The sequence below is a fragment of the Acipenser ruthenus genome, chromosome 27 (assembly GCF_902713425.1).
Source record: "Acipenser ruthenus chromosome 27, fAciRut3.2 maternal haplotype, whole genome shotgun sequence".
NCBI lineage: Eukaryota > Metazoa > Chordata > Actinopteri > Acipenseriformes > Acipenseridae > Acipenser > Acipenser ruthenus.
Genome location: NC_081215.1, coordinates 8,007,381 through 8,029,774, shown reverse-complemented (window position 1 = coordinate 8,029,774; position 22,394 = coordinate 8,007,381). Strand labels below are relative to the sequence as shown.

At 43.2% G+C, this 22,394-nt stretch overlaps 1 protein-coding gene across 2 annotated transcripts; it reads left to right on the top strand.

Moving 5' to 3' along the window:
- Positions 1 to 595: 595 nt before the first annotated feature.
- LOC131701855 (protein Wnt-4) lies at positions 596 to 22,056 on the top strand. Of its 2 annotated transcripts, none has more exons than XM_059002360.1 (5): positions 596 to 1,263; positions 16,487 to 16,722; positions 18,162 to 18,293; positions 19,047 to 19,189; positions 20,161 to 22,056. In XM_059002360.1, the coding sequence occupies exons 1-5, from the start codon at positions 1,187 to 1,189 to the stop codon at positions 20,626 to 20,628; spliced, it is 1,056 nt and encodes a 351-aa protein (XP_058858343.1). In that variant the 5' UTR covers positions 596 to 1,186; the 3' UTR covers positions 20,629 to 22,056. The 2 variants fall into 2 exon arrangements, with proteins under 2 accessions (XP_058858343.1, XP_058858342.1); XM_059002359.1 differs by having other exon boundaries at positions 18,147 to 18,293.
- Positions 22,057 to 22,394: the final 338 nt, after the last annotated feature.

Sequence of the window (22,394 nt, the reverse complement as noted above, 5' to 3'; positions counted from 1 at the left end):
TAGTATGGTAAACACATAGTATAACCATTAGATAATTGTCAAATGACTGCAAATTCACTGTGTTAAAGTTTTATATGGGTAGTTCCATGTACTGTAGGAAAAACATCACTGCATTATTATTAATATTATATATATATATATATATATATATATATATATATATATATATATATATATATTGGGTTTTTTTTGTTTTGTTTTTTCAGTTGTGGTCAATAATAATAATTTAAAAAGCCCTTTGTTTTCCAAAAGCCAGCAAAGTAGTTGCTTTATTAAAAAATAAGTGACGCTGCCAGATAGAGTATGCGATTTTACTTCCTCGGGGTAAACTGCTGGACTATCGTATCCTCTCAAGGGGGTTTTAAAACAGCCGAGCACTCGCTGGGCTTTAAAAAAACTGTGGCAAGCGCCTAACCCTGACCACACCCACTTCAGCAGATGACACACCCACCCCTGAGTGAGAGTCTGTTGCAAACCACACCCACATCACCATACTTGCCCGAAGCCCCGCCTATTCACTTTTCCCCGCCCACACGAATCCAACAGGAGTTTTTTAGCCCTCGATCCAGGCAGCTGGCATTCCGATTCACGCCGACTGAGGAGTCGCATCGACCGGATAGAGCTTCACAGAGCCTCCGCTTAAACTTACACTCTCTCTCAAAAAAAAAAAAAAAAAGTGTATATATGCATATGTATATATTCATATAAAAAATTACAAATAAAAACAACTAAAGAGAAAAATAGAAGGCAAGCAGAGATAACACAAAAAGGAGAGAAACGACCAGAAGACAAAAAAATGATTTAAACCAATGAAGCCGAAGAGTTGCACCCAACAGTGTAGATATCATAATCTGTGAACAGCACCACGAATGACATTAGACTGCAGCGAAGATAAAGGAATACACGCATATTAAAACGCCAGCTACAGTCAGGGGTGGCGTGGAAAACCACCTCATTTATTACAATTCATTCTTAAAAAGTTGCAGATGAGGCAGAAACCGAGAACTCCATGAGTTGTTTGTTTTTTTTACATTCTGAAGTGGATGTGGAACGAATTGATCCTCGAAAGGATGAACTGACCTCCCGTTTCCAGTTCCCGAGGGTTCTGTTAGAAACAGTGCCTGACACCACAAGCCGGCTGTGCGGATTGTACGTCTCATAACTTTGGGGGTTTTACACGTACAAGATGACATCGGAGTACTTGCTCAGGTCACTCCTGCTTCTCATTCTAGCGCTGTTCTCCGCTAATGCCAGCAACTGGTTGTAAGTTTTTTTTTTTTTTTAAGTTATTATTTTATTGCAATACTTATTTTGTTTGTAAAATAAATTGCAATTGTAACACACGCTATGTAACATATTAAAGGCTGTCGGCTGCACTTGTAATAGAGTTCTTGCATAAGCCTAAACCAGAATGATTTGCTAAGGTGTGTATTATTATTATTATTATTATTATTATTATTATTATTATTATTATTATTATTATTATTATTATTATAACATTTGTTAAGCTATGTCTTTAAACTGACACAAGTGACATGCAGTTGAAGCAATTTCCTTAGAAAGTGCATGCTTGTGTAAAACCGCGCAGATTTTGATACAGTAGCCCTCGATAGCCTTTTTAAAGCAGTCAATGTTTTTGAAACTGATTGCATGTTATTCCTGTACATACATTGCCTCTCTTACTGTCTCTGCTCCAACACGGCGCACAAACATGCTGTGGTATAGGGCTGCATTTTTTAAAATTATTGCACAACTTCTATGTTTATGTTCTGCATGGCCGACTTTTCATAGTGTTCAGTGCTGTCTCTCTAGTGTTATATATATATATATATATATATATATATATATATATATATATATATATATAGATAGATAGATAGATAGATAGATAGATAGATAGATAGGTAGATAATACTGAGGTGAATAACCTTGCTGTGAAGTGTATGCAAAGTCGGCTGATAGACATTGGCTTGGCATGGCTTGCGGTAAAAGTTTTGTGACAGGTAGCTAAAACCAGTTAATTAATTTTTATTTTTGTATTTCTTATTTAAAATAATCCTTAAATATGTGGTTTTTAGTGCCTTACCTCGCCTTTATCAGAAACGATTTATTGTTGGAAGCGTAAAGCAAATTACTGTAAAAGTATAACCTAATGTTATTTTAAAACCCAAAAGCTGCCGAGTGATTTTTAAAAAAAAAATATTGTTCAGTCCCATTTGTATGATTATTAAGGTGTGGTAATAGAAGGGGTACGTGTAGAGACCTGCTTCACACTTAAGAAAAAAAAATCTGAATTTAAGTAGCTTTCAAAATATGTTTATTCCCACTCTGCGCGAGGCAAGCGGGCGCGTACTATACTGTGCACGGGCTGTATAACCAACACGAGAACTCAGGGCATACAGTCAACCTTTTCATTTCGTTACCATTGACTTTGGGAGCATTAGCCGGAATATCATTTGACTAAAAGAATGTCTTTATTTCTGAAAAGGGGGATGTTGCGGGTACTTATCTGTAAGATTCAAATATGAATTATAATTGATGCACGAGCAGACGAATATGTTTATTTTAAACTCCTGACACGCTTTTCAAGACCAGCTAGACTACAATCCTGTCAGTGTCAAATGATTTCAAATATGCCGTTGTCTATGAACAAGCAACACGGGGACCGCAGCCCTAAACTGCCAAATTAGGGTCTTTGTACAAACTTTCATTAACGGTTTAGATCGGCTAAGCTGCTGGATAGTGCGCTGCTTGTTTCTTCGGCTATCTGCTGGGCTGCGGTGTCACTTTCTATAAGCAATACCAGTCTTGCGGTGAAGCTGGTCAATTTCGTGTTTTTTTTTTTTTTTTTTTTACCTGAACAGAACGGGCGCTGTTAGGGTTGCTCAGTAAATTCCGCTTTAGAAAAGTGGCACGCATACCAGCTGGGTTTATAGAAGAAAAGTGAATTATTACATTTTAATTTCTTCATTTTTTGTCGTGCACGTTCTTAGCCTATTTTTGGGTGTTCTTGTTCTCAGCCAGGGCGCTAGCGCAAGCTGTTATAATCCGGTGTGAGTTTTAAACAGAGCGGATGTAAAGCTATCTTGATAGCCTACACAGGTTTACAGAGGGACAGACTGCTTGTTTACAATATAACACTGTGTTGCATTTTCCATGTTAAGTCTAGGCTACATATTTGTGCCTAAATACTTTAAAACTTCTTTAAATTAACGCGAAATTGATTAAAAAGCAGAAATGGCCCATACTTAAGTTTGTCTAGAAAAATGAATCGTCATTACTAAAACAGAGCCTGAAATCCAGGTTATGAAATGTCTGAAAGGCTGATTTTGACAATTTCTTTTCAGTTTTCTATTAGGGGTTTACTAAGAGTAGGTTTTGCACCATTTCAACCCAGAGTCACCAACATACTAATGGATACGGGAGCTTCGAAAGGACATTTAAGAAAATTAAGGAAAATGTTCGATGTTAACTTTAATTCGATAGAACCTGTAAATTATATATGTGAACGCCTTGGAGTGCCCGTCAACACGTATGTGTTTTACAACTGATTGTCCAACAGAAATTACCTTTAATTCCTGGTTAGCGATACATTGCACCACCATAATCTGCCAGGCATAGCCACCTTGGAAAATGAGCATATAAATGTACTGTAAATGGACTACTGAACTATAAACATGTTTCCTGATGAGATGTACAATGTTGAACAGCAGCTCAGTGCAGTAAGAAGGGTGAGGACAGTCCTCTGCACACATGTGCACAAGTGCCCTGCTCTGTGCTGTGTGCTATTTATTATAGGACAGAATCAGAAAGCTGCCCAATGTCCTGAAAAGCTGTTCAATGTCCTAAAAACTGTTAGTGGAAGCAGAGCTGAAAGAATATCATTGGAATACCAGCTGTTCTATTTTAAACCACACAGATGTGTGTCTGTAACTCGGGCATGGTATAGCCTCCTTCTCCAGGTTCTTTACCCCAGAACTAGGACCTTGTTCAGTCCTGCTTGTGAAAGAGCTGCCCATTCCTTCTTCATCTTCCATCTTCTCTCCAGGTATGGAATGCTCTTGAGATCTGCCAGTTGATTTTCTGTTTTGCTGATGGATTGATATGGATGAAAGCTGTCAGGTTTGTGTGCAAGAGAAGTCAGTGTTAACAAACACCAGGGCAGATTTATCAAGGCCTCTACTCCAAAGTGCAATCTGCACCAATGTGTATGTGAAAAGTGTCGTTTATCATGAGTTTTGTTACATTTCAATTTTTCTAACCCAAATAGATTCACATTGGCATCAAGATCTTAAGGAAACTGACCAGTGTTTGTCCATTGCTCGTGCTTCCTGGACATGAGGTGTTGGCAACTGTGCTTTGAGAAAGTGTATTTTTTTAATGTTGGTTTGTGTTTAAATGGATTAGGTAATATTTTATATGGTAAGTTTGGCAAAAGTAATAGCTATTAAGCCTAACATAATTTGTGGCAACATGATCAATTCAGCCTGAACGGACTAGATAAGAATAGTGGTTATTAGGTGTTCATTGTGTGATTGGGGTTGGTAATATGGAATTATACTCTATAAACGTCAATATTCCGCAATAATGTTTATTTTAAACCAAACAGGACTACATACTGCTACTGGATACTAGATATTGCTACAGTTTAGCCTTCTTTCTTTGTGTTCTACTTTTTCAGAAAGCAGTCCGTGTTTTTGTTTGTTGCCATATGTAATTTTGAGTACAGACTTTGTTGTCCAGTTTGTTTACATTCTCATAAGGCAGTTTTGGCTGCTTCCCTGCTCCACTTGCTCCTCTGTAACGCTGTGAGCACTTCAAACAAAACAGAAAGGGGATTACCTTCCAAATGAGAGCTGATATATACATGAAAAAGGAACCGAGACAGCACACCGTTTAAATAGTAACAGTGTGTGCGTTAAGAAACTCAGCGGCCCAGAGCGAGAATGTTTCCTCTCGCTCAGATCAGCAATGGAATCTGCTCTGCAGCTATGAGCTACTCAGGGGGAGTGAGACTAAGCATCCTGTTAAGTGGGTTGTTTCACTGAGCGGCTCTGAGCAGCTCACCTAACTTAACACACCCAGTAGTGTAATGCCAGTTATGTAATTAAAGTGCAATTAAAATCATGACAAACATTAGACTCTTTTATGTTGGAACTATGCGCTGTTTCAATTGAAAAACCTTTGGATCTGTGAGTCAAAGGGTATCTGCAGTACAAGACACTGTCGAGTTTAATGCTCTAATGAGTCTAAAGTGTGTGAATTAGCAGTATGAAAAAGTCTATATCAGAAAAATAAATAAACAACCATTGGCACCTGGCTGGCACCTGGCCCTTTACATTATAGTTTATTTTGTTTAATATTTATACAAGCTACCATTTTTGCCTTGCGTTCAAGCAAAGCACTTCTCAGTGTTAAACACATGCACACACACACAAACACACACACACACACACACACATATATACTGTACACTACAGCACCCTACCATTTAAAACAACCAGGCGACAAATGTGTACGTTCCAGACAGACTATTCCATCAGGAACAGGAGAAGTAATCAAACCAATATATATTCACAACAGCCTGAAGTTGTTCAGTTTGAGGCCAGATTGTTTGAAATCTCTCTACTGAGTCCTGAATTCTCTTCTCTTTCATTTACTATGCCAGGCTTAACCAGCAGGGGTCACTAGAGCAGCAGGACATGCTGACCGACTGGCCTCAATATGGTCCTTACTATATTCAGCTCTCCACATAGTTCAGCTACAGTAACAAGCTTATTCTGCACATCAGATTTGAATAGCATCCCCTGCTATTACTGTCTTGGCTAACTTGATATATGATTAAAATACTAGCAGGAGTGTTTATAGTGTTTTATTGCTGGCTTCAGTTCTGCACTGTGGTGCCAGCACAGAGTTTGGCCATTGCTGACCTTTTCAAAAATAAGTCTGTCTGTCTGTCTATCTATCTGTCTATCTATCATTTTGGTGCACTGCCCTGCAACACGTTTTAGGACAGAGCTAGATGGTACATGAGTTGCTTGTTTTAACCCTTGTCTCTTTTTCAAATACACTGTAAACATTTTAATGAGCAAGTCATCTCCCAAGAGCAGTGGTACACCAAATTGTTATCAATTTTCTAACAATGTGGAATGACAGGATGTGGGGCATATATCTCCCCTTTTACCCCATTCAAACTGCTTGCTCACAAAGGACCACCTTTCCCAAGGTTTTTACACCAAAACTGTTTGTGACACATGACGAGTGAAAAACAACAAATGTATAATTCTCAGTCCTTAAATTACCCTTTGTTGCTTGCTTTGTAAGATTCACAGTTATTATATTACTTGAACAAAAGAGGGTGTAAATTGCCTTTTTGTGTAAAGACCTTCTAATATCTTTGTATCCCTGGATATCTAATCGTCTCATTTTCAAACACATGTAAAATATTTGAATGAGCTATCCAGCCCACAAACCCAGTGTCACCTCAGATATAATCCATTTACTACCATTGGAGATCTGAGTGGACTATTTATTTTTCAGTGTCCTGAAAGAGGCATCACAGGCAGTATCATATAGATAATGCTGATTAGGGTGTTCCTTGTTAAATCAGGGGGCCACGCCCTGTTGACTTTCGCACCATACACCAAAATGATCTGTTCCTCTTTGCTTAAAGAAACAGATAAGAGTCACACCTATGATGCCTGATTTATAGGACACAGTGTAAATATAGAGAGATAGATGCACAGTCCCTACTTAATGCTCTCCAGTGGCAGTGCAGTGGTACTGCACTCTGCAAGGGCAATACGAGCTCAAGGGCTGCTACCATGGTATGTGGCTGCCATTGGTAGAATGGAACTACAGACAGATCAGTGGTATAACAATGGCACAGTATGAACCAACACACAGTGGTAATCAATGGCAATACTATAGTACCGTATATAAGTCCCAGTGTGCCACTATATTAGGACACCTACTTTATTTGTTCTAATCCATTTGCATTGCTAGCAATGCTTTACTCTGCTAATGCTGGGGATTCTTCAGGGTGGTCCAGTGGTGTTATAATGGGATCTGTGGTACTTCCCTAATTTGTCTGTATAAGAAATCATGTTGGCGATTTAAACCTTCATAGTAAATAGCCTGTAGACTTTGCAAATTGTAATAGCTGGTAGTGCAAAGACTGCAGCATGGACTTGCCTGACCCCATCCCTGTGTGTATTCACCCGTCATGGTAATTCTCATGCTGTTTAGTAAGGCATGTGGACGTCTCTCTATTTCTACCATGTAGAGCTTTATACGGGTTCCTGCTGGACCCCAGACCTCAATGAGCAACACTCGTATTGTAACCACTAACCAAACTGACATTTTGTTTACAATCCTTCGTAACTAATTGTAATCTCGTTTTAAATCTCGCAAGCATGTACAACCCTCCCTTGTCTGCGAGGTCTCCAATAGAAATGTAGGAACTTGCTGCCACTCAGTAGATGGGGTGGGTTTAAAGTATTCAGAACAAATCAATGCTAGAGTCAGGAAGGAGGGACATTGCATAACTAACTGCACTGGGAAAGGGGTGACGTCAATGTGAATTGAATAACAATTTCCAGTGTTTTTCCTTTTTGTTGGATATACACCGATTTCATTATTTTGTATCGGAGGTGTCTAATCCATGTTTATCGGTAAAAACAGAAAATCTGAAGCCCTAAATATAATACATACAGTAAACTGTCCAAACTCATTCATAAATGTAACAAAGTCTATAAAAGTTGAGTATGTTCTTTTCACTGAAGAAGTAATTGGCTGAAACTTTTCTCTCAATATGCATGCAAATACACAGCTGGCCACATTCTTAAACCTTAGAGTGGGTTTTAGATTTAAAAAAAACTGCACAGGACTCATAAAATGCTTTAGCAACTTGCTATATTTTTAACTTTCGTAGTAAACCCAACCATATAGCAAGAACGTTTCAATGGCTCCTAGTCGATAATACTTCATAAAACTATTTGGAAGCCACCTGTACATTTCATTGCACCTTTAGAAAAGCCAAATTCAATCCCTTCACATAGTTTGAAATTAGAGGCTGCACCATTTATGAAGAAACAAGAAGAAAGCTGACCAAGTGAAACATATAGTGTTCAAAAACAAACTGCAGCTTGAGCAAGGCTCTGAGCTCTTGGTAAATCACTAGCTAGGGCAGGTTAAACTTTGCTCTGGGTCATTTTTGGGGTGAAAATCACTATATGTGCACTGTTCTGCTGTGCTGATTTGTAGCTTTTCCCTTTGGAAGCTCCCCTGCAGAAACACAAGCAGTTCAGAGAGCGTTTATAACGAGGGCGTCTCTCTGCAGCACAAGTTAAAGGGATGTACTGTACGGTTTCCTAATCTGTTTGGATCCATTTTCTGTTTGTTCTATCCTGTTGTATTTTCTGTAGCTGCTTGAGGCCAACCACAGCAAGACAGAAACATACACAGCACTAAACGAGGAGCCTGTTGGAGGAGCTCCTCCTTCAGCCATACTGGTACAGCATTTCCTTAACTGAGCTCCCTCTCCTCACTTTCTTGCTAATATTATAATTCATGTATCAGACATTCATTGATAGGGTTTGTCAGCATTCCAGTTCATTTGTCTTGTGTGTCAATGTCATCCTGTGCAGAGAACTTGTGACACAATTCTAAAGTTAAAAAAAACAACCGTTTATGTTAGCAATTCCAGAGTCCAGTGTTGGTTTTTGTGATTTATAATAAATGATTACGCCGTGTGTAGGGTGTCTCCTATTATAGCAGGAATCATTTTGCTCAGTTTCAGGAGACACAACTGCATGTAATACAGAAAATAAGTGACACTCTACACACAGGCGCGTTCTTAAAGTGGAGGGAAGATCATGGATTTTTCAAGTGAATATTTGTTGTTAAAATGCTGATACAATTTGGTCTATTCCACCTTACAGTAAAGACATTTTTGCTTAAAGAAGTACTTTCTATGAGTGGATTATCTGAATATTTGTAGCTGTGCTACTTTCTCATAGCAGCACCCCCCTCCTCAGTGCTGGCATGCTTTCTCATAGCAGCACCCCCGTTCCTCAGTGCTGGCATGCTTTCTCATAGCAGCACCCCTCTCCTCAGGGCTGGCATGCTTTCTCATAGCAGCACCCCTCTCCTCAGGGCTGGCATGCTTTCTCATAGCAGCACCCCTCTCCTCAGTACTGGCATGCTTTCTCATAGCAGCACCCCTCTCCTCAGTGCTGGCATGCTTTCTCATAGCAGCACCCCTCTCCTCAGGGCTGGCATGCTTTCTCATAGCAGCACCCCCTCTCCTCAGTGCTGGCATGCTTTCTCATAGCAGCACCCCTCTCCTCAGTGCTGGCATGCTTTCTCATAGCAGCACCCCTCTCCTCAGTGCTGGCATGCTTTCTCATAGCAGCACCCCTCTCCTCAGTGCTGGCATGCTTTCTCATAGCAGCACCCCTCTCCTCAGTGCTGGCATGCTTTCTCATAGCAGCACCCCCCTCCTCAGTGCTGGTATGCTTTCTCATAGCAGCACCCCCCTCCTCAGTGCTGGCATGCTTTCTCATAGCAGCCCCCTCTCCTCAGTGCTGGCATGCTTTCTCATAGCAGCTCCCCTCTCCTCAGTGCTGGCATGCTTTCTCATAGCAGCTCCCCTCTCCTCAGTGCTGGCATGCTTTCTCATAGCAGCACCCCTCTCCTCAGTGCTGGCATGCTTTCTCATAGCAGCACCCCTCTCCTCAGTGCTGGCATGCTTTCTCATAGCAGCACCCCTCTCCTCAGTGCTGGCATGCTTTCTCATAGCAGCTCCCCTCTCCTCAGTGCTGGCATGCTTTCTCATAGCAGCTCCCCTCTCCTCAGTGCTGGCATGCTTTCTCATAGCAGCTCCCCTCTCCTCAGTGCTGGCATGCTTTCTCATAGCAGCACCCCTCTCCTCAGTGCTGGCATGCTTTCTCATAGCAGCACCCCTCTCCTCAGTGCTGGCATGCTTTCTCATAGCAGCACCCCTCTCCTCAGTGCTGGCATGCTTTCTCATAGCAGCTCCCCTCTCCTCAGTGCTGGCATGCTTTCTCATAGCAGCACCCCTCTCCTCAGTGCTGGCATGCTTTCTCATAGCAGCACCCCTCTCCTCAGTGCTGGCATGCTTTCTCATAGCAGCCCCCTCTCCTCAGTGCTGGCATGCTTTCTCATAGCAGCACCCCTCTCCTTAATGCTGGCATGCTTTCCCATAGCAGCACCCCTCTCCTCAGTGCTGGCATGCTTTCTCATAGCAGCACCCCTCTCCTTAATGCTGGCATGCTTTCCCATAGTGACACCCCTTGGATAAAGCAGGCCAAAACTGCCTAGGCGAGATGGGGTTTGAACTTCTGACCCCATGCCCGAGGTGTACAGTGCTTCCTATTGAGTCCTGGAGACACTGTGAAGCAGAGAGGAACAGGGAACTCAGAACGTTGCTATCACAATGTGAGTCGATATTGAAGGAGAATGTCAGGGGAACACTACCTCAATTTGAATAAAAGGGCAGGGTCTACTGTATCTGCCCCCCAGGTTTAATTTCTTTAATCATATTAAAATCAAAGGTGAACAGTAGCACCTTAAAGGGACAGGGAGTTCACTAGGAAGTGGTTGAGTTACAGGTTCACTAGACATTCCTGGAGGACAAGCATTCATTAAATCCCTCAATATATATTACCGTGATGAGTTACAGTAAAAATCTGAGGAATATTTGGATCATAAGAATCTACTTGTAATGACATATTGCTCACCCTACAGCATCATTGCACCAGGAAGAAGGCAGTTTGAATTCTTTAGGGGGCATTTAATGCCTGCAACTCCATTCTGGCAACTAAATGTCCTGTTATCATTCAGTGCTCGTTTGGCACTGACTCTCTGTGCATTGCCAGCACTCCTGAACCCTCCACTAGCAGACCACCCAGGCCTACTTAATCCAGGATTTATTCAGCAGTGGGAGGCAGTTGTACTACATTGCTTTGGGATTTTTAAAATTAAATAGTCTATGTAGTGAAAATACAACACTCCTGGCTGTTTATAAGAACGCTACAAAACGTGAATGAAGTAAAGTTAACCCAAAGACCTTTGTCTTTTAAACTACTTCACCTGGAAACTTTTTCTCTAAGTAAAATAGAAAGTGTAGTCTACCTTAGATTGTGAGCTTGCTTTTATTATTCCCACAGGGATGAAATCCCCTGTAGCAGGGATATAATGGAGGCGCGTGTCACACATGACATATTTCCAGATATCGGGAAACTGCTTATTCAATTAAACTTGGTATGAACATTATTTAGTATAAGTTACTGAGAGCTCTGATTTTGAACGTACAGTCGTCTAGTCCTCTAATTTAAGGATTTATTAAATGCCTTTTTTTCTAAATAGAAGAGATTGTTTTTTTGTGTGTTTTAAAAAGAAAATGTCCATGGGATTACTCTCAGTTTCCCTTTTCAAATGCAATCATGTGTTCGTACAGAGGTTACCAGAACTGGACAGAGTGTTCCAAGCAGGGTCTTCTAGAGCATTTCATAATGTTGCCCTCAACCCAGTGTTGCTCTCCACACACACACACACACACACACACACACTGCGGGGCTGATTCACAGCAGGCACAGTGCTGCTCTCCACACACAGACTGCTGGGCTGATTAGGGTTAGGGTTAGTTAGGGTTAATTAGGGTTAGGGTACCGCGGGGGGCATGTTTATCTCTTCCCAGCTCTGTTTGCACGGTGGATTAGAGGGGTTGACAGTGAGTTCCATTGCCTAATGGAACCTTTACACTTGATCTAGAGCAAATATAAAGGCTAGACCAGCATCAGGATTGAACAAGATAGCAGTGTTAGCCTCCGCTGGTCACGTGTTCTGCTGTGTTGAGGTTGGTTCCCACCTCAGCTGGTTCCACCAGCTCTCTGTGGTTAATTATGTGCATGTTTGGAATCTTCATTGTTTCTAGTTCTTTTTTTTATCATTATTATTAGTTCAAACCAGTTTCCTTCACATATTCACTAACTGGTTTTGCCTTATGCCTCAGTATAACTTTTTTTTTTTTAATTAAATGAATTGTAAGACCATGTACAACATATACACAAGCATTACTCAAATTACTCACCAGCCAGTCTCAACACGGATAGATGTTTCGTGGAGTACAGTACACAGGCATATTAAAAGTTATCAAATAAATAAGTTATATATTTGAAAACTGTTGACATAGGAAAATATTAAAAAGTGGTAATACTAGGCCCTATTCACTCAACTTTCAGGAGTGTTTTAGGGATATTTTTCAAAGGACTGTTTTATAAAGCCCATTTGGAATCATTAAATCAAGTTTGCTGATCACGAGACCTGTATTACACTGTTTTAAGAAGGTTTGCACCATTCAGTCTAAAAGAATATTAATAAACTCTTAAAAACCAGTCCTTAAGCAGTCTTCTAATTTGTGTCAAGGTGGATTTCCTAAGGGCTATGAATGTTTTGTAAGACTGTGGGGTGAGCATGGTTTATCATGTTATGATTATTATTAAATATCTGCTAATTGGATTCAGTTTAAATGGCTGCCAAACTCCACTGGGACACTTCTCTGCCAGTCTTGGGTTTGCCTAATTGTTCCAGATGTCAGCTAACAGCTTGGGCCTGTGAAATGCTTGAGCATTGAGCAGGATTGACTTCCAGTCCTGCAGCAGAGATCAGCTGGCTTAACTATTCAATGTCTTTGCAAAAGATGCATGGCACACTATGCATCTATCTAGAGAACATCTTGTCCGATTGAGGTGAAACTGGCTATGTTACTGAGTTACTAATCTGGGGGAATGTGGAGGTTGTCTGTCCAGTTTGTATGTCACACTTATATTTATACATATAGAGAACCGCTTATCTAGTTGTGAATGAATATAGGACTATATGGAGGTGCCTGTCAGTCTGTCTGGATGTCACCTACATGTTCCTAGAGAAGCAAAGCACATCTAAAAACATTCAAGTGTGACTAAACAGCCTTTGAGGCAGTAGTAGAGGTAGACTGAGGGCATGTATTATCTGTACTCCAATTCTATAGTGTCTCCAGAGAGAAATGGACCCTGACACTAGGGCCAGACCCCCTTTGAATTGGCATCTCAGCCCAAACTCTGTAGTAAGTATGAGTCTTATGCTGATAGTTCATTTTATTAACTCATCAGCCACTGTGTGTGTGTGTGTGTACGTGCGTGCGTGCGTGCGCGTGTGTGTGTGTGTGTGTGTGTGGTGTTGGTGGATGGAGCAGGTCAAGGTTATCCTCTGCAGGATTTGAACCTGCGACCCCTGCCCTGGGGGTGAGAGTGCTATCTGCTGAGCGCCGCGGCTGTGCTGTGAGACAGATAGACTGGGGGGATCAGGCTTCCTGCTGGGTGTGATAGGTGACTCCTGTCAGCGCTGGACTGCAGTGAAGGCTCCTAGAGCTATATAGCTACCATAGTAGTTTACAATAGTACAGTAACAGCATAGCAAAGTGTAATAATGCATTGTAAAGCACAGAGAGGTATGTAAAGCAAATTCAAAAACATGGCAATGCATGGTATACTATGGTTAATGCCTAGTATAACCATAGTAAACACATGCGGAAAACTGCAAATTTACTGTGGTAAACCCTTACAAGAGCAAAACCCAAGAAATGTTAGAAATGACACAAGCCTTGTGGAATATGAGTACAGCTCAGTAGCAGCTGCGCTTGTTTCAGAGCAGCACTACAGCTTCACTGCGGTTAATGTTTCATTCACATTGTTACATTGTTTTTGTACATCCTAGTGTACCTTTGGTTTTCCGCTCTGCTCTGGAGATTTGCTTGTTTTTCTCTGCCGAAGGGGTTTGCAAGCTGTCTGCCACTAGGAGGCGTTTATCCTGCATGTGTTCAATAGACAGGATGTCCTTCTAGAGGTGGTCTCTTTCCATTTGATTGGAATTGTATTTAAACAATACAACAAAAAAGACGGTATTATGTTTGGAAAGGCGTAAACAAACAAACAAAACTAACCAGTTCTCTGGGGCAGCGCACAGCACAGCTTTCCCTGCCGTGTCTCTCAGTGTTGAGCTGACAGATGGGCAGGGGGGGGCCAGGATATCTGCTGGCTTTATTCGGCCCTGTCCTCTGGCCTCAAGGTGAGACCCCTTCAACAAGGCCCTATCCAGGCGATACTGCTATCTGCTGTTTGAGCTTCCCCTTCAACTGAGTCCTGACACCCCCAGCCAGCCCTGGGCCTCTGTCTCTCAAGGAGAGATTGGTGATTGTGCTGAATTGTGTGGAGATATTGTCATGTGAACTAGTGCCCACAGGCGATACTGAAGAAGTGCAAACTCTCCTGTGAATGAAACTGGGGTACTCCGTGCAAGCTGTGTCTCTCTGCTTCTCAAGCAGAGCTAGGGCCTGCTGCAGTAGAGGGTGTAGAAACATATGATTCAAATAATTCAAGCACATCTTGAATTATTTGGTATAAATGACTTAGAGAGTCTGTCTCTAGGGTCAAACGTTGCTGTGGCTTCAATACTCCCTTACTTCCCACCCCTCTGTTTTATAAATATTACTTAGTATTACTACTATATTACTTAGTTCAACTTTTCCTTTCCAATACATTTTCATCACATTGAAAAGTCTCCAATGGCTCAACAGAACAGTGCAAGCCTCCTTCAATTTGGTGTCATGTGTATTGTTGTCCCCGATGCTCTCTGTGCTGTACAAAGAGAGTCCCTTTCCTTATTGAAACTGGCCTGCTTCTGAAACGGTGGGACAAGTGAATCAACTTGTGTCGTTTTTCTGCTGGTTTAAAAATACAGTGAAAACTGAATAAACAGGTCACCAGAGGAACATGTGTGGCTGCTTGAGTTAAGTGACTGCTTTTTCTCCTGTGTCTCAGCCGTCAGCTCTCGCTCCTGTGTCTCAGTGGTCAGCTCTCGCTCCTGTGTCTCAGTGGTCAGCTCTCTGCTCCTGTGTCTCAGTGGTCAGCTCTCTGCTCCTGTGTTGCAGTGGTCAGCTTTCTGCTCCTGTGTTTCAGTGGTCAGCTTTCGCTCCTGTGTCTCAGTGGTCAGCTCTCTGCTCCTGTGTCTCAGTGGTCAGCTCTCTGCTCCTGTGTCTCAGCGGTCAGCTCTGTGCTCCTGTGTTTCAGTGGTCAGCTTTCGCTCCTGTGTCTCAGTGGTCAGCTCTCTGCTCCTGTGTCTCAGTGGTCAGCTCTCTGCTCCTGTGTTTCAGTGGTCAGCTCTCTCTCCTGAGTCTCAGTGGTCAGCTCTCTGCTCCTGTGTTTCAGTGGTCAGCTCTCTCTCCTGTGTCTCAGCAGTCAGGTCTGTTTCCTGTGTCTCAGTGGTCAGCTCTCTACTCCTGTGTTTCAGTGGTCAGCTCTCTCTCCTGTGTCTCAGCGGTCAGCTCTTGCTCCTGCGTCTCAGTGGTCAGCTCTCTGCTCCTGTGTCTCAGCGGTCAGCTCTCGCTCCTGTGTCTCAGCGGTCAGGTCTGTTTCCTGTGTCTCAGCGGTCAGCTCTCTGCTCCTGTGTTTCAGTGGTCAGCTCTCAACTCCTGTGTTTAATATGTTGTAGCCAAGTATGGAAAAGGTGTAGGTTTACTGGTGGGCAGCAGGTAGGCTAGAATGATCTACTATACTGCTGTAGGAAATCTTGACTTTAGAAAACAGTTTTATCATGCAATATACAAGTTAAACCAGTTAAACAGCTATCATTCATTTGATATCCCATTACATTTTATAGTGCATTTTGATTTTATAGTTCAGATACATCATATATTTTAATATATGATATCAGTAAAGCTTTTAAAAGGGTTCTTACAATGTTTCCTCGCACGGGGACAGAAGGTGTTGCTCATTGTATCGTTTGTGTTTAATTGTGACATGAATGTGTGGATCTGATTACTACGTGTTTGACTGCTAACCTGCTCTGACCAACCAGCACATGAGAATAATTAGCAATAAGAGAAAGAGAGGCCGCTGTGAAAGCACCTTCCCAGGCAGCTGGGAGGAGACCAATCAGAGTGTCTGGATCAGGTGCCTGCAGGGGTGTCTTCCTGTAGGGAGATTGCAGCTCATGATAGCTGTGTGGGGTTGGGTCTGCAGGGGTGTCTTCCTGTAGGGAGATTGCAGCTCTTGCTAAATGTGTGGGGTTGGTTCTGTGGGTTGGTTCTGTGTATTTGCACACAGCAGATTTGTGAGCCCTCTTCTTGACATACATACACCTCTGAGTGGCTGATTTGCCAATTGTTTGACCCCTCTGTTATGTTGGCTAGCTGTATCTCCAAATCAGTGCCCATTCTCTCAAGGTGTGCAGTATAGCAGCATTTGGTGGACACGGATTCTCCTTTGGAGGGTTCGTCCAGGAGGCACAACAACATTCAAGCTATGCACTTGACTGGTGCTGGAGCCGGCTCTGTGCTCCAGGGTGGATCGCTCCTCTGTTTCTGTTGTGTTGTATTGTGCTGTGCTCCAGGGTGGATCTCTGCTGACACTGTTTCTGTGCGCAGGTACCTGGCCAAGCTGTCGTCGGTGGGCAGCATCTCGGAGGAGGAGACCTGTGAGAAGCTGAAGGGTCTGATCCAGCGGCAGGTTCAGATCTGCAAGCGCAACGTGGAGGTGATGGACTCGGTGCGGCGCGGCGCCCAGCTCGCCATCGACGAGTGCCAGTACCAGTTCCGCAACCGCCGCTGGAACTGCTCCACCCTGGACACGCTGCCCGTCTTCGGGAAGGTTGTCACACAGGGTGAGAGGCGCTTCATCTCTGATACCAATTCATGAACTACCCCTGCCCCAGCTTGGACCACACTGTTTCCTAACAAAAGCACTTTGAAAAGGTTACCTCCCCTTGCTCAGTCTATAGCTCCCTGCAAGGCATGTATAATAAAGGTAGTGACTATACAGCCTTCATACTGTGTGTCTGCCACAGTGGACTGTTATATATAGACTAGGGAGCTGGACGATACAAGCTGATCTCCACCCCACAATTGAGAGGACAGAGCTGCTTACCGGCCGCTCTGACCTGGAGTGTTTGAAACTCGGCTTGGATCTCACACAGCACCCTGTGCTACAGCTATGTTTGTGTCATACAACTTTAGGGCAGAAGTCATAAACTATAGTTGTACAAAAATGTGCATCACCCCTGAAAGCTTTTTGAAGTATTTTTAAGTCATACATGAAAAGGCTGGTCTGAATCAGTACACATTTTTTTGTCTAAAATTAATACTGTACTTTAAATCACTGTCACTAAGGGTGTATTATTGTTCCTAATCATTTAAACACTGTCAAATATAGATATTAGATTTGGTATGGGATTTATTTACTGTAAGTTGTGTTTTTGAACTGATTTTTAATTTATGTTTAATAAAGATATATTAATAAGTTGTGTTTATTATAGTAACGTTGCCTCACAGTCATATTTTATTTTAAAACAAAGCAGTGTTCGCTCGCACTCCAGCAACCTCTCTGAATTGACATAAATAAGACACAGAGAGAGACAGATAGGCAGCTAAACACATAGCTCGATCAAGACTGTTGTAAAATAGCTTGTGAGCCAATGTTCAGGATCTGGGTTATCAGTTCTCCCGCAGGCTAGTCTAGCTGCCAAAGCTCACCCCAAATCCTCTGTCTGTCAAGCTTCAAATAAGAACACCAAGAGCAGGGCAAAGTCATGTCTGGACAGGAGTTGCTTGTTCAACTTGATTTGAAAGGCTTGGGCACCCCCTGGTGGTATATCTGAGAACTACAAGTCTATAATTCGTTGTCTGTGTGCCAGTGCAGCAGGGTCCTGGTATTGAATTCAACTGTGGCAGCACTTCTTCAAGATTTGTTTTTGTTTTCTGTGAGGTTTGAGTAAAACCCAACATAATTCGTCACAAACAAACTATTACCAGACAAACCTTTTTTCTTTTCAGTTTTAACTAGAACAGGCAGCTTTAAAAAAAAAAAAAAAAAAAAAAAAAAAAAAACATTCAATTATAGATAATACATGATAGAATTGTAAAGATTTGCTATAATAATAAGAAACCATAATTAACATTGCTGGTGTCACTAGTTGTCCTGAAAGCCCAAGCCAGCCCTCTCCAGCAGTCCTGGTGTTGAGAACGCTGCCCCAGCCTGGAGTGTGTCTGCCGTGCTTGTGCATGATTGGCTCTGCTGTCCCTCTGACAGGACTGTCTGTTGCAGGCACGCGGGAGGCTGCCTTCGTGTACGCCATCTCCTCGGCAGGCGTGGCGTTCGCTGTGACCAGGGCCTGCAGCAGCGGAGAGCTGGAGAAGTGCGGCTGTGACCGGACTGTGCACGGAGTCAGCCCTGAGGGTAAGCATTGAGAGCGGGGAGGAGAGGAGAGGAGAGAGCAGAGGGGAGAACAGGAAGGGAGGAGAAGAGAGAGCAGAGAGGGGAGAGCAGGGAGGAAAGGGGAGAGCAGAGAGGGAGGAGAGGGGAGAGCAGGAAGGAGAGGAGAGAGCAGGGATGGGAGAGCAGGGAGGAGAGGAGAGAGCAAAGAGGGGAGAGCAGGGAGGAGAGGGGAGAGCAGGGAGTGAGAGAAAATGAGAGCAGAGAAGGAGGTGAGGATAGGAGATGAGAGAACAGAGAGCAGGAAGAGAGGAGAGGGATGAAGCTGGAGAGCAGTGCAGTGGGAAGAGCAGAGAGGGACGAAAGGAGTGAAGCAGGAAATGTGAGGTTGATTCCTGCATCACTGACTCTCCCGTACTGTTTTGATATTCTGCTATTTTTAAAATCGTTATGCAAATATTGTAGAAGATTTTAGGATACCAGTAGAATGTCAGTATAGCACAGTGGTCCTGATAAGATAGCACATAGGTACCACAATGGATTACCAGGGTGTATGACTTCATGTAATTGTAATACCATTGGTTTGTCAAAATATCAAATGTACCAATGAGCTCTAGCATGTAGCTGTGCCACCACTGCACTGTAATTGCAGATCATTTGCTAAGGGTATATCTCACATCTCAATCAGTGTTCCTGTAGCCTCTTGCTGGTTGATCCTCCTCTGTGCAGTGCCCTGCCCAGCTCACAGGGTAACGTCTCTGTGCTGTACCCCTGCAGGTTTCCAGTGGTCAGGCTGCTCTGATAACATCGCCTATGGGGTGGCTTTCTCTCAGTCCTTCGTGGACGTCAGGGAGAGGAGCAAAGGGTCGTCTTCCAGCCGGGCGCTGATGAACCTCCACAACAACGAGGCCGGGAGGAAGGTACCCGAGAACACAGGCCCACACACACACGCATACACACACACACTCACTCGCACACACTCATACACACACACATACACACACACATACACACACATACACACACACACTCATACACACACACACGCATACACACACACACTCACTCGCACACACTCATACACACACACACACTGACACACACACATGCATACACGCACACACACTGACATACACACACCTCACACACACACATACACACTCCCACACTCACTCTCACACACACACAAACACACTGTCTTTACTGTCTTTGTGAGGATATTGCATTGACTCCAGGATACTGCAGTTAAAGCATGTATTGCAATGTAAAATTGTGTTTAGAAACGGAGAGCATCAATCATTACAGTTTTCTATTAGAATTACATACTGCACTTTAAGACATTAGTGAACTGTACTACATTTCTGCCTTAGGTTAATGTACTCTAAAAAAAAAAAAAAAAAAAATGATTAACTAAATCTGACTTGACAAACACGCAAGGGATGCCATGTTTTTGTTGGTCTGGGATTTGCCTAGATCCGGTTCTTCAGGTATCTTCCTGTAATTAACCTGGCTGTTGATGAGTCGTTAATCTGCTTCAACAATCTTGGGGGTTGCTGAGTGACTGTGTGTGAAGAGCATTGCCTCTGTCCCATGGTTACAAAACAGAACACAGAGACGTGGTTGAGGGCCAGGTTCATAAGAGAAGATGCACAGCGATGTTTACAGTTAGAATAAGGTCATTTTCTGCTGCGCAGCATACTTTACATCAGTGTTTTTATTTATTTTAATGACTGTTGTTTACCAGAGGGCTAGTTTCAGTTCTTTCATGAATTGGTGTTGGTGTTGAACATCACACAGCTTCAAGCGCTACATGAATATTGAAGCACAGATCACAACAATATGAAGCTCCTGGTATTCTCCTAACCACCTCTCTTCTTGCTCGATGTTTCAGGCCATCTTAAGCAACATGCGCGTAGAGTGCAAATGCCACGGCGTGTCGGGGTCCTGCGAGGTGAAGACCTGCTGGAAGGCCATGCCTCCCTTCAGGAAGGTGGGGAACGTCCTGAAGGAGAAGTTTGACGGGGCCACCGAGGTGGAGCAGAAGAAGATTGGCTCCACCAAGGTCCTGGTGCCCAAGAACTCGCAGTTCAAGCCACACACTGATGACGACCTGGTCTACCTGGACCCCAGCCCAGACTTCTGTGATCACGACCTGAAGAGCGGGGTGCTGGGCACGGCCGGGAGGCAGTGCAACAAGACCTCCAAGGCCATTGACGGCTGTGAGCTGATGTGCTGCGGCCGGGGCTTCCACACGGAGGAGGTGGAGGTGGTGGACAGGTGCAGCTGCAAGTTCCACTGGTGCTGCTACGTCAAGTGTAAGCAGTGTCGGAAAGTGGTGGAGATGCACACGTGCCGGTGATCGGCGCACACCCACACCGTGGCACTTGGACTCTACAACCTCACCGTAAACAAACAAGAAAAAAGGACAGCTGGACAAAAAAAAAAGGAGCAATGAAGAAAGTTCCAGAGACTCCGTTGTTTTCTAATTTAAAAGCCCCAAAGGAGTTGTATGTGTCTTCATTTTTTTGTTTTGTTTTGTTTTGTTTCGTGGTTGTGATTGTTTAATTTATTGGGGACTCCTGACTGAGGCGGTGGTGGTGACCCTGAGGCCCTGACGCTTCAGGGTAAAGGAACTCATCTTTAACTCATGCTGCTTTTGGGACCGATTTGGAGGACGGCTTTGAGGGGAATTGCAAACGAGCAATGAAGAGACTTTGAGACTAATTAACAAATAAGTAAACATTTAAATAAATAAACGAATAGATACAACTCAGTCCAGGTGTACATTTAATAAAAAGGACAGTCAAGTTCGTAAGAAACAACGCGTGGGTCAGACTGAACAGAGACATGCCCCGTCCGTTCAGAGTGTCTCCGACGTGTGGTGGGAACTCCCTCTTGTTTAATTGAAGCGATACACCTGTGTAAAGGGCTTTGTAGTCTACCCTAGCAGTCATTTCGAAGGCAGGGGCTGTGCTTTGGGATTATGCTGTTGCCACATTAGCATAATTTCATTGGCCACTCAAATGTTCCTTTCCCATTGGTGGGTTATAAAAACACAAAAGAACCAATGGAAACGCCTGCTTATATCTCTGGACTGACCGACGAGGAACCCCTCAATACTGCTTTGTCCACTACTTATCTGATCCCATGTAAACACTGCTCCCAAGCCAAAAACTGTGATAACGGAGAAACTGGCTATGGTCCTCTGTAAAGAATACTGTATGTCTGTAAATCTGATTTCCAGATGGGTTCATTCTTGCTTGTTCTTGGTAACATAGATGGAGATGATACAGGGTGATTTGTACATTATTACAGAAATTTATGTTTCATTTCAGGTTTACAAGTAGACAGTAATGGCAGAGAGGAACACAGAGAGATGAATGTGTGGACTTTGCATACATATACAAGCCCTAGAAAGCGTGCTGGACAATGCCTTAGCTAACTGGAATCAAAGCACACGTTCTATAATAATGTCACCCTGTCTATATGTTGGCTAATCCTGCCAGTCAAAGACATTTGTGGCCAGTTCCACAGTGTTTATCCACAACATCCACCTGCAGCAGTTTGCTGATCTACCACTTGAAATAAACATGTGTGCTAAATGGTTGTTCTACAAACGTCCTCAAACTTGTGCTACAGTTTTTTTTATTTTTTTTTATTTAAATGATACAGCAGAACCCTCTTATGAACAAATTCATTGAATGACCCCTAGAATCTGAAGCAAAATCTGTCCATGAAATGTGTAAATGATTGAACACGATCAGATAAAGAGAAGAGTATACCAGTATGTGTCTATTGTGATACTGTGAAGACGATGTTCATTTGTGTAAACCACTTTGCAATGGGCTCAACACAGCGCAGGGTGATGGAAAGGTTGCACCCGTGTCCCTCTGCCATACATGCACAGAAAAGTAGAAACGATGGCGCAGACCCTGTCGCTTGTGTTGTTCTAGTGTCGGAGTGAATGAACAAGAACCCACTACCTTTCAGGGACTGAATCCGCCCCTTCCAGTCCTCTGTGTGTGTCCTGAACCCTTCCCTTCCAGTCCTCTGTGTGTGTCCTGTCATCGAGTCTCCACACATTACAGCCCTTTGCTTCTGGTCCTAACGGGACACCTGCAGGGT

Excerpts from the sequence above, each read along its gene's own strand:
- LOC131701855 (XM_059002359.1), top strand. The coding sequence starts at position 1,187 with ATGACATCGGAGTACTTGCTCAGGTCACTCCTGCTTCTCATTCTAGCG. Across the intron at positions 18,294-19,046 it reads GCACGGAGTCAGCCCTGAGG|GTTTCCAGTGGTCAGGCTGC; the intron begins GTAAGCATTGAG and ends GTACCCCTGCAG. Across the intron at positions 19,190-20,160 it reads ACAACGAGGCCGGGAGGAAG|GCCATCTTAAGCAACATGCG; the intron begins GTACCCGAGAAC and ends TCGATGTTTCAG.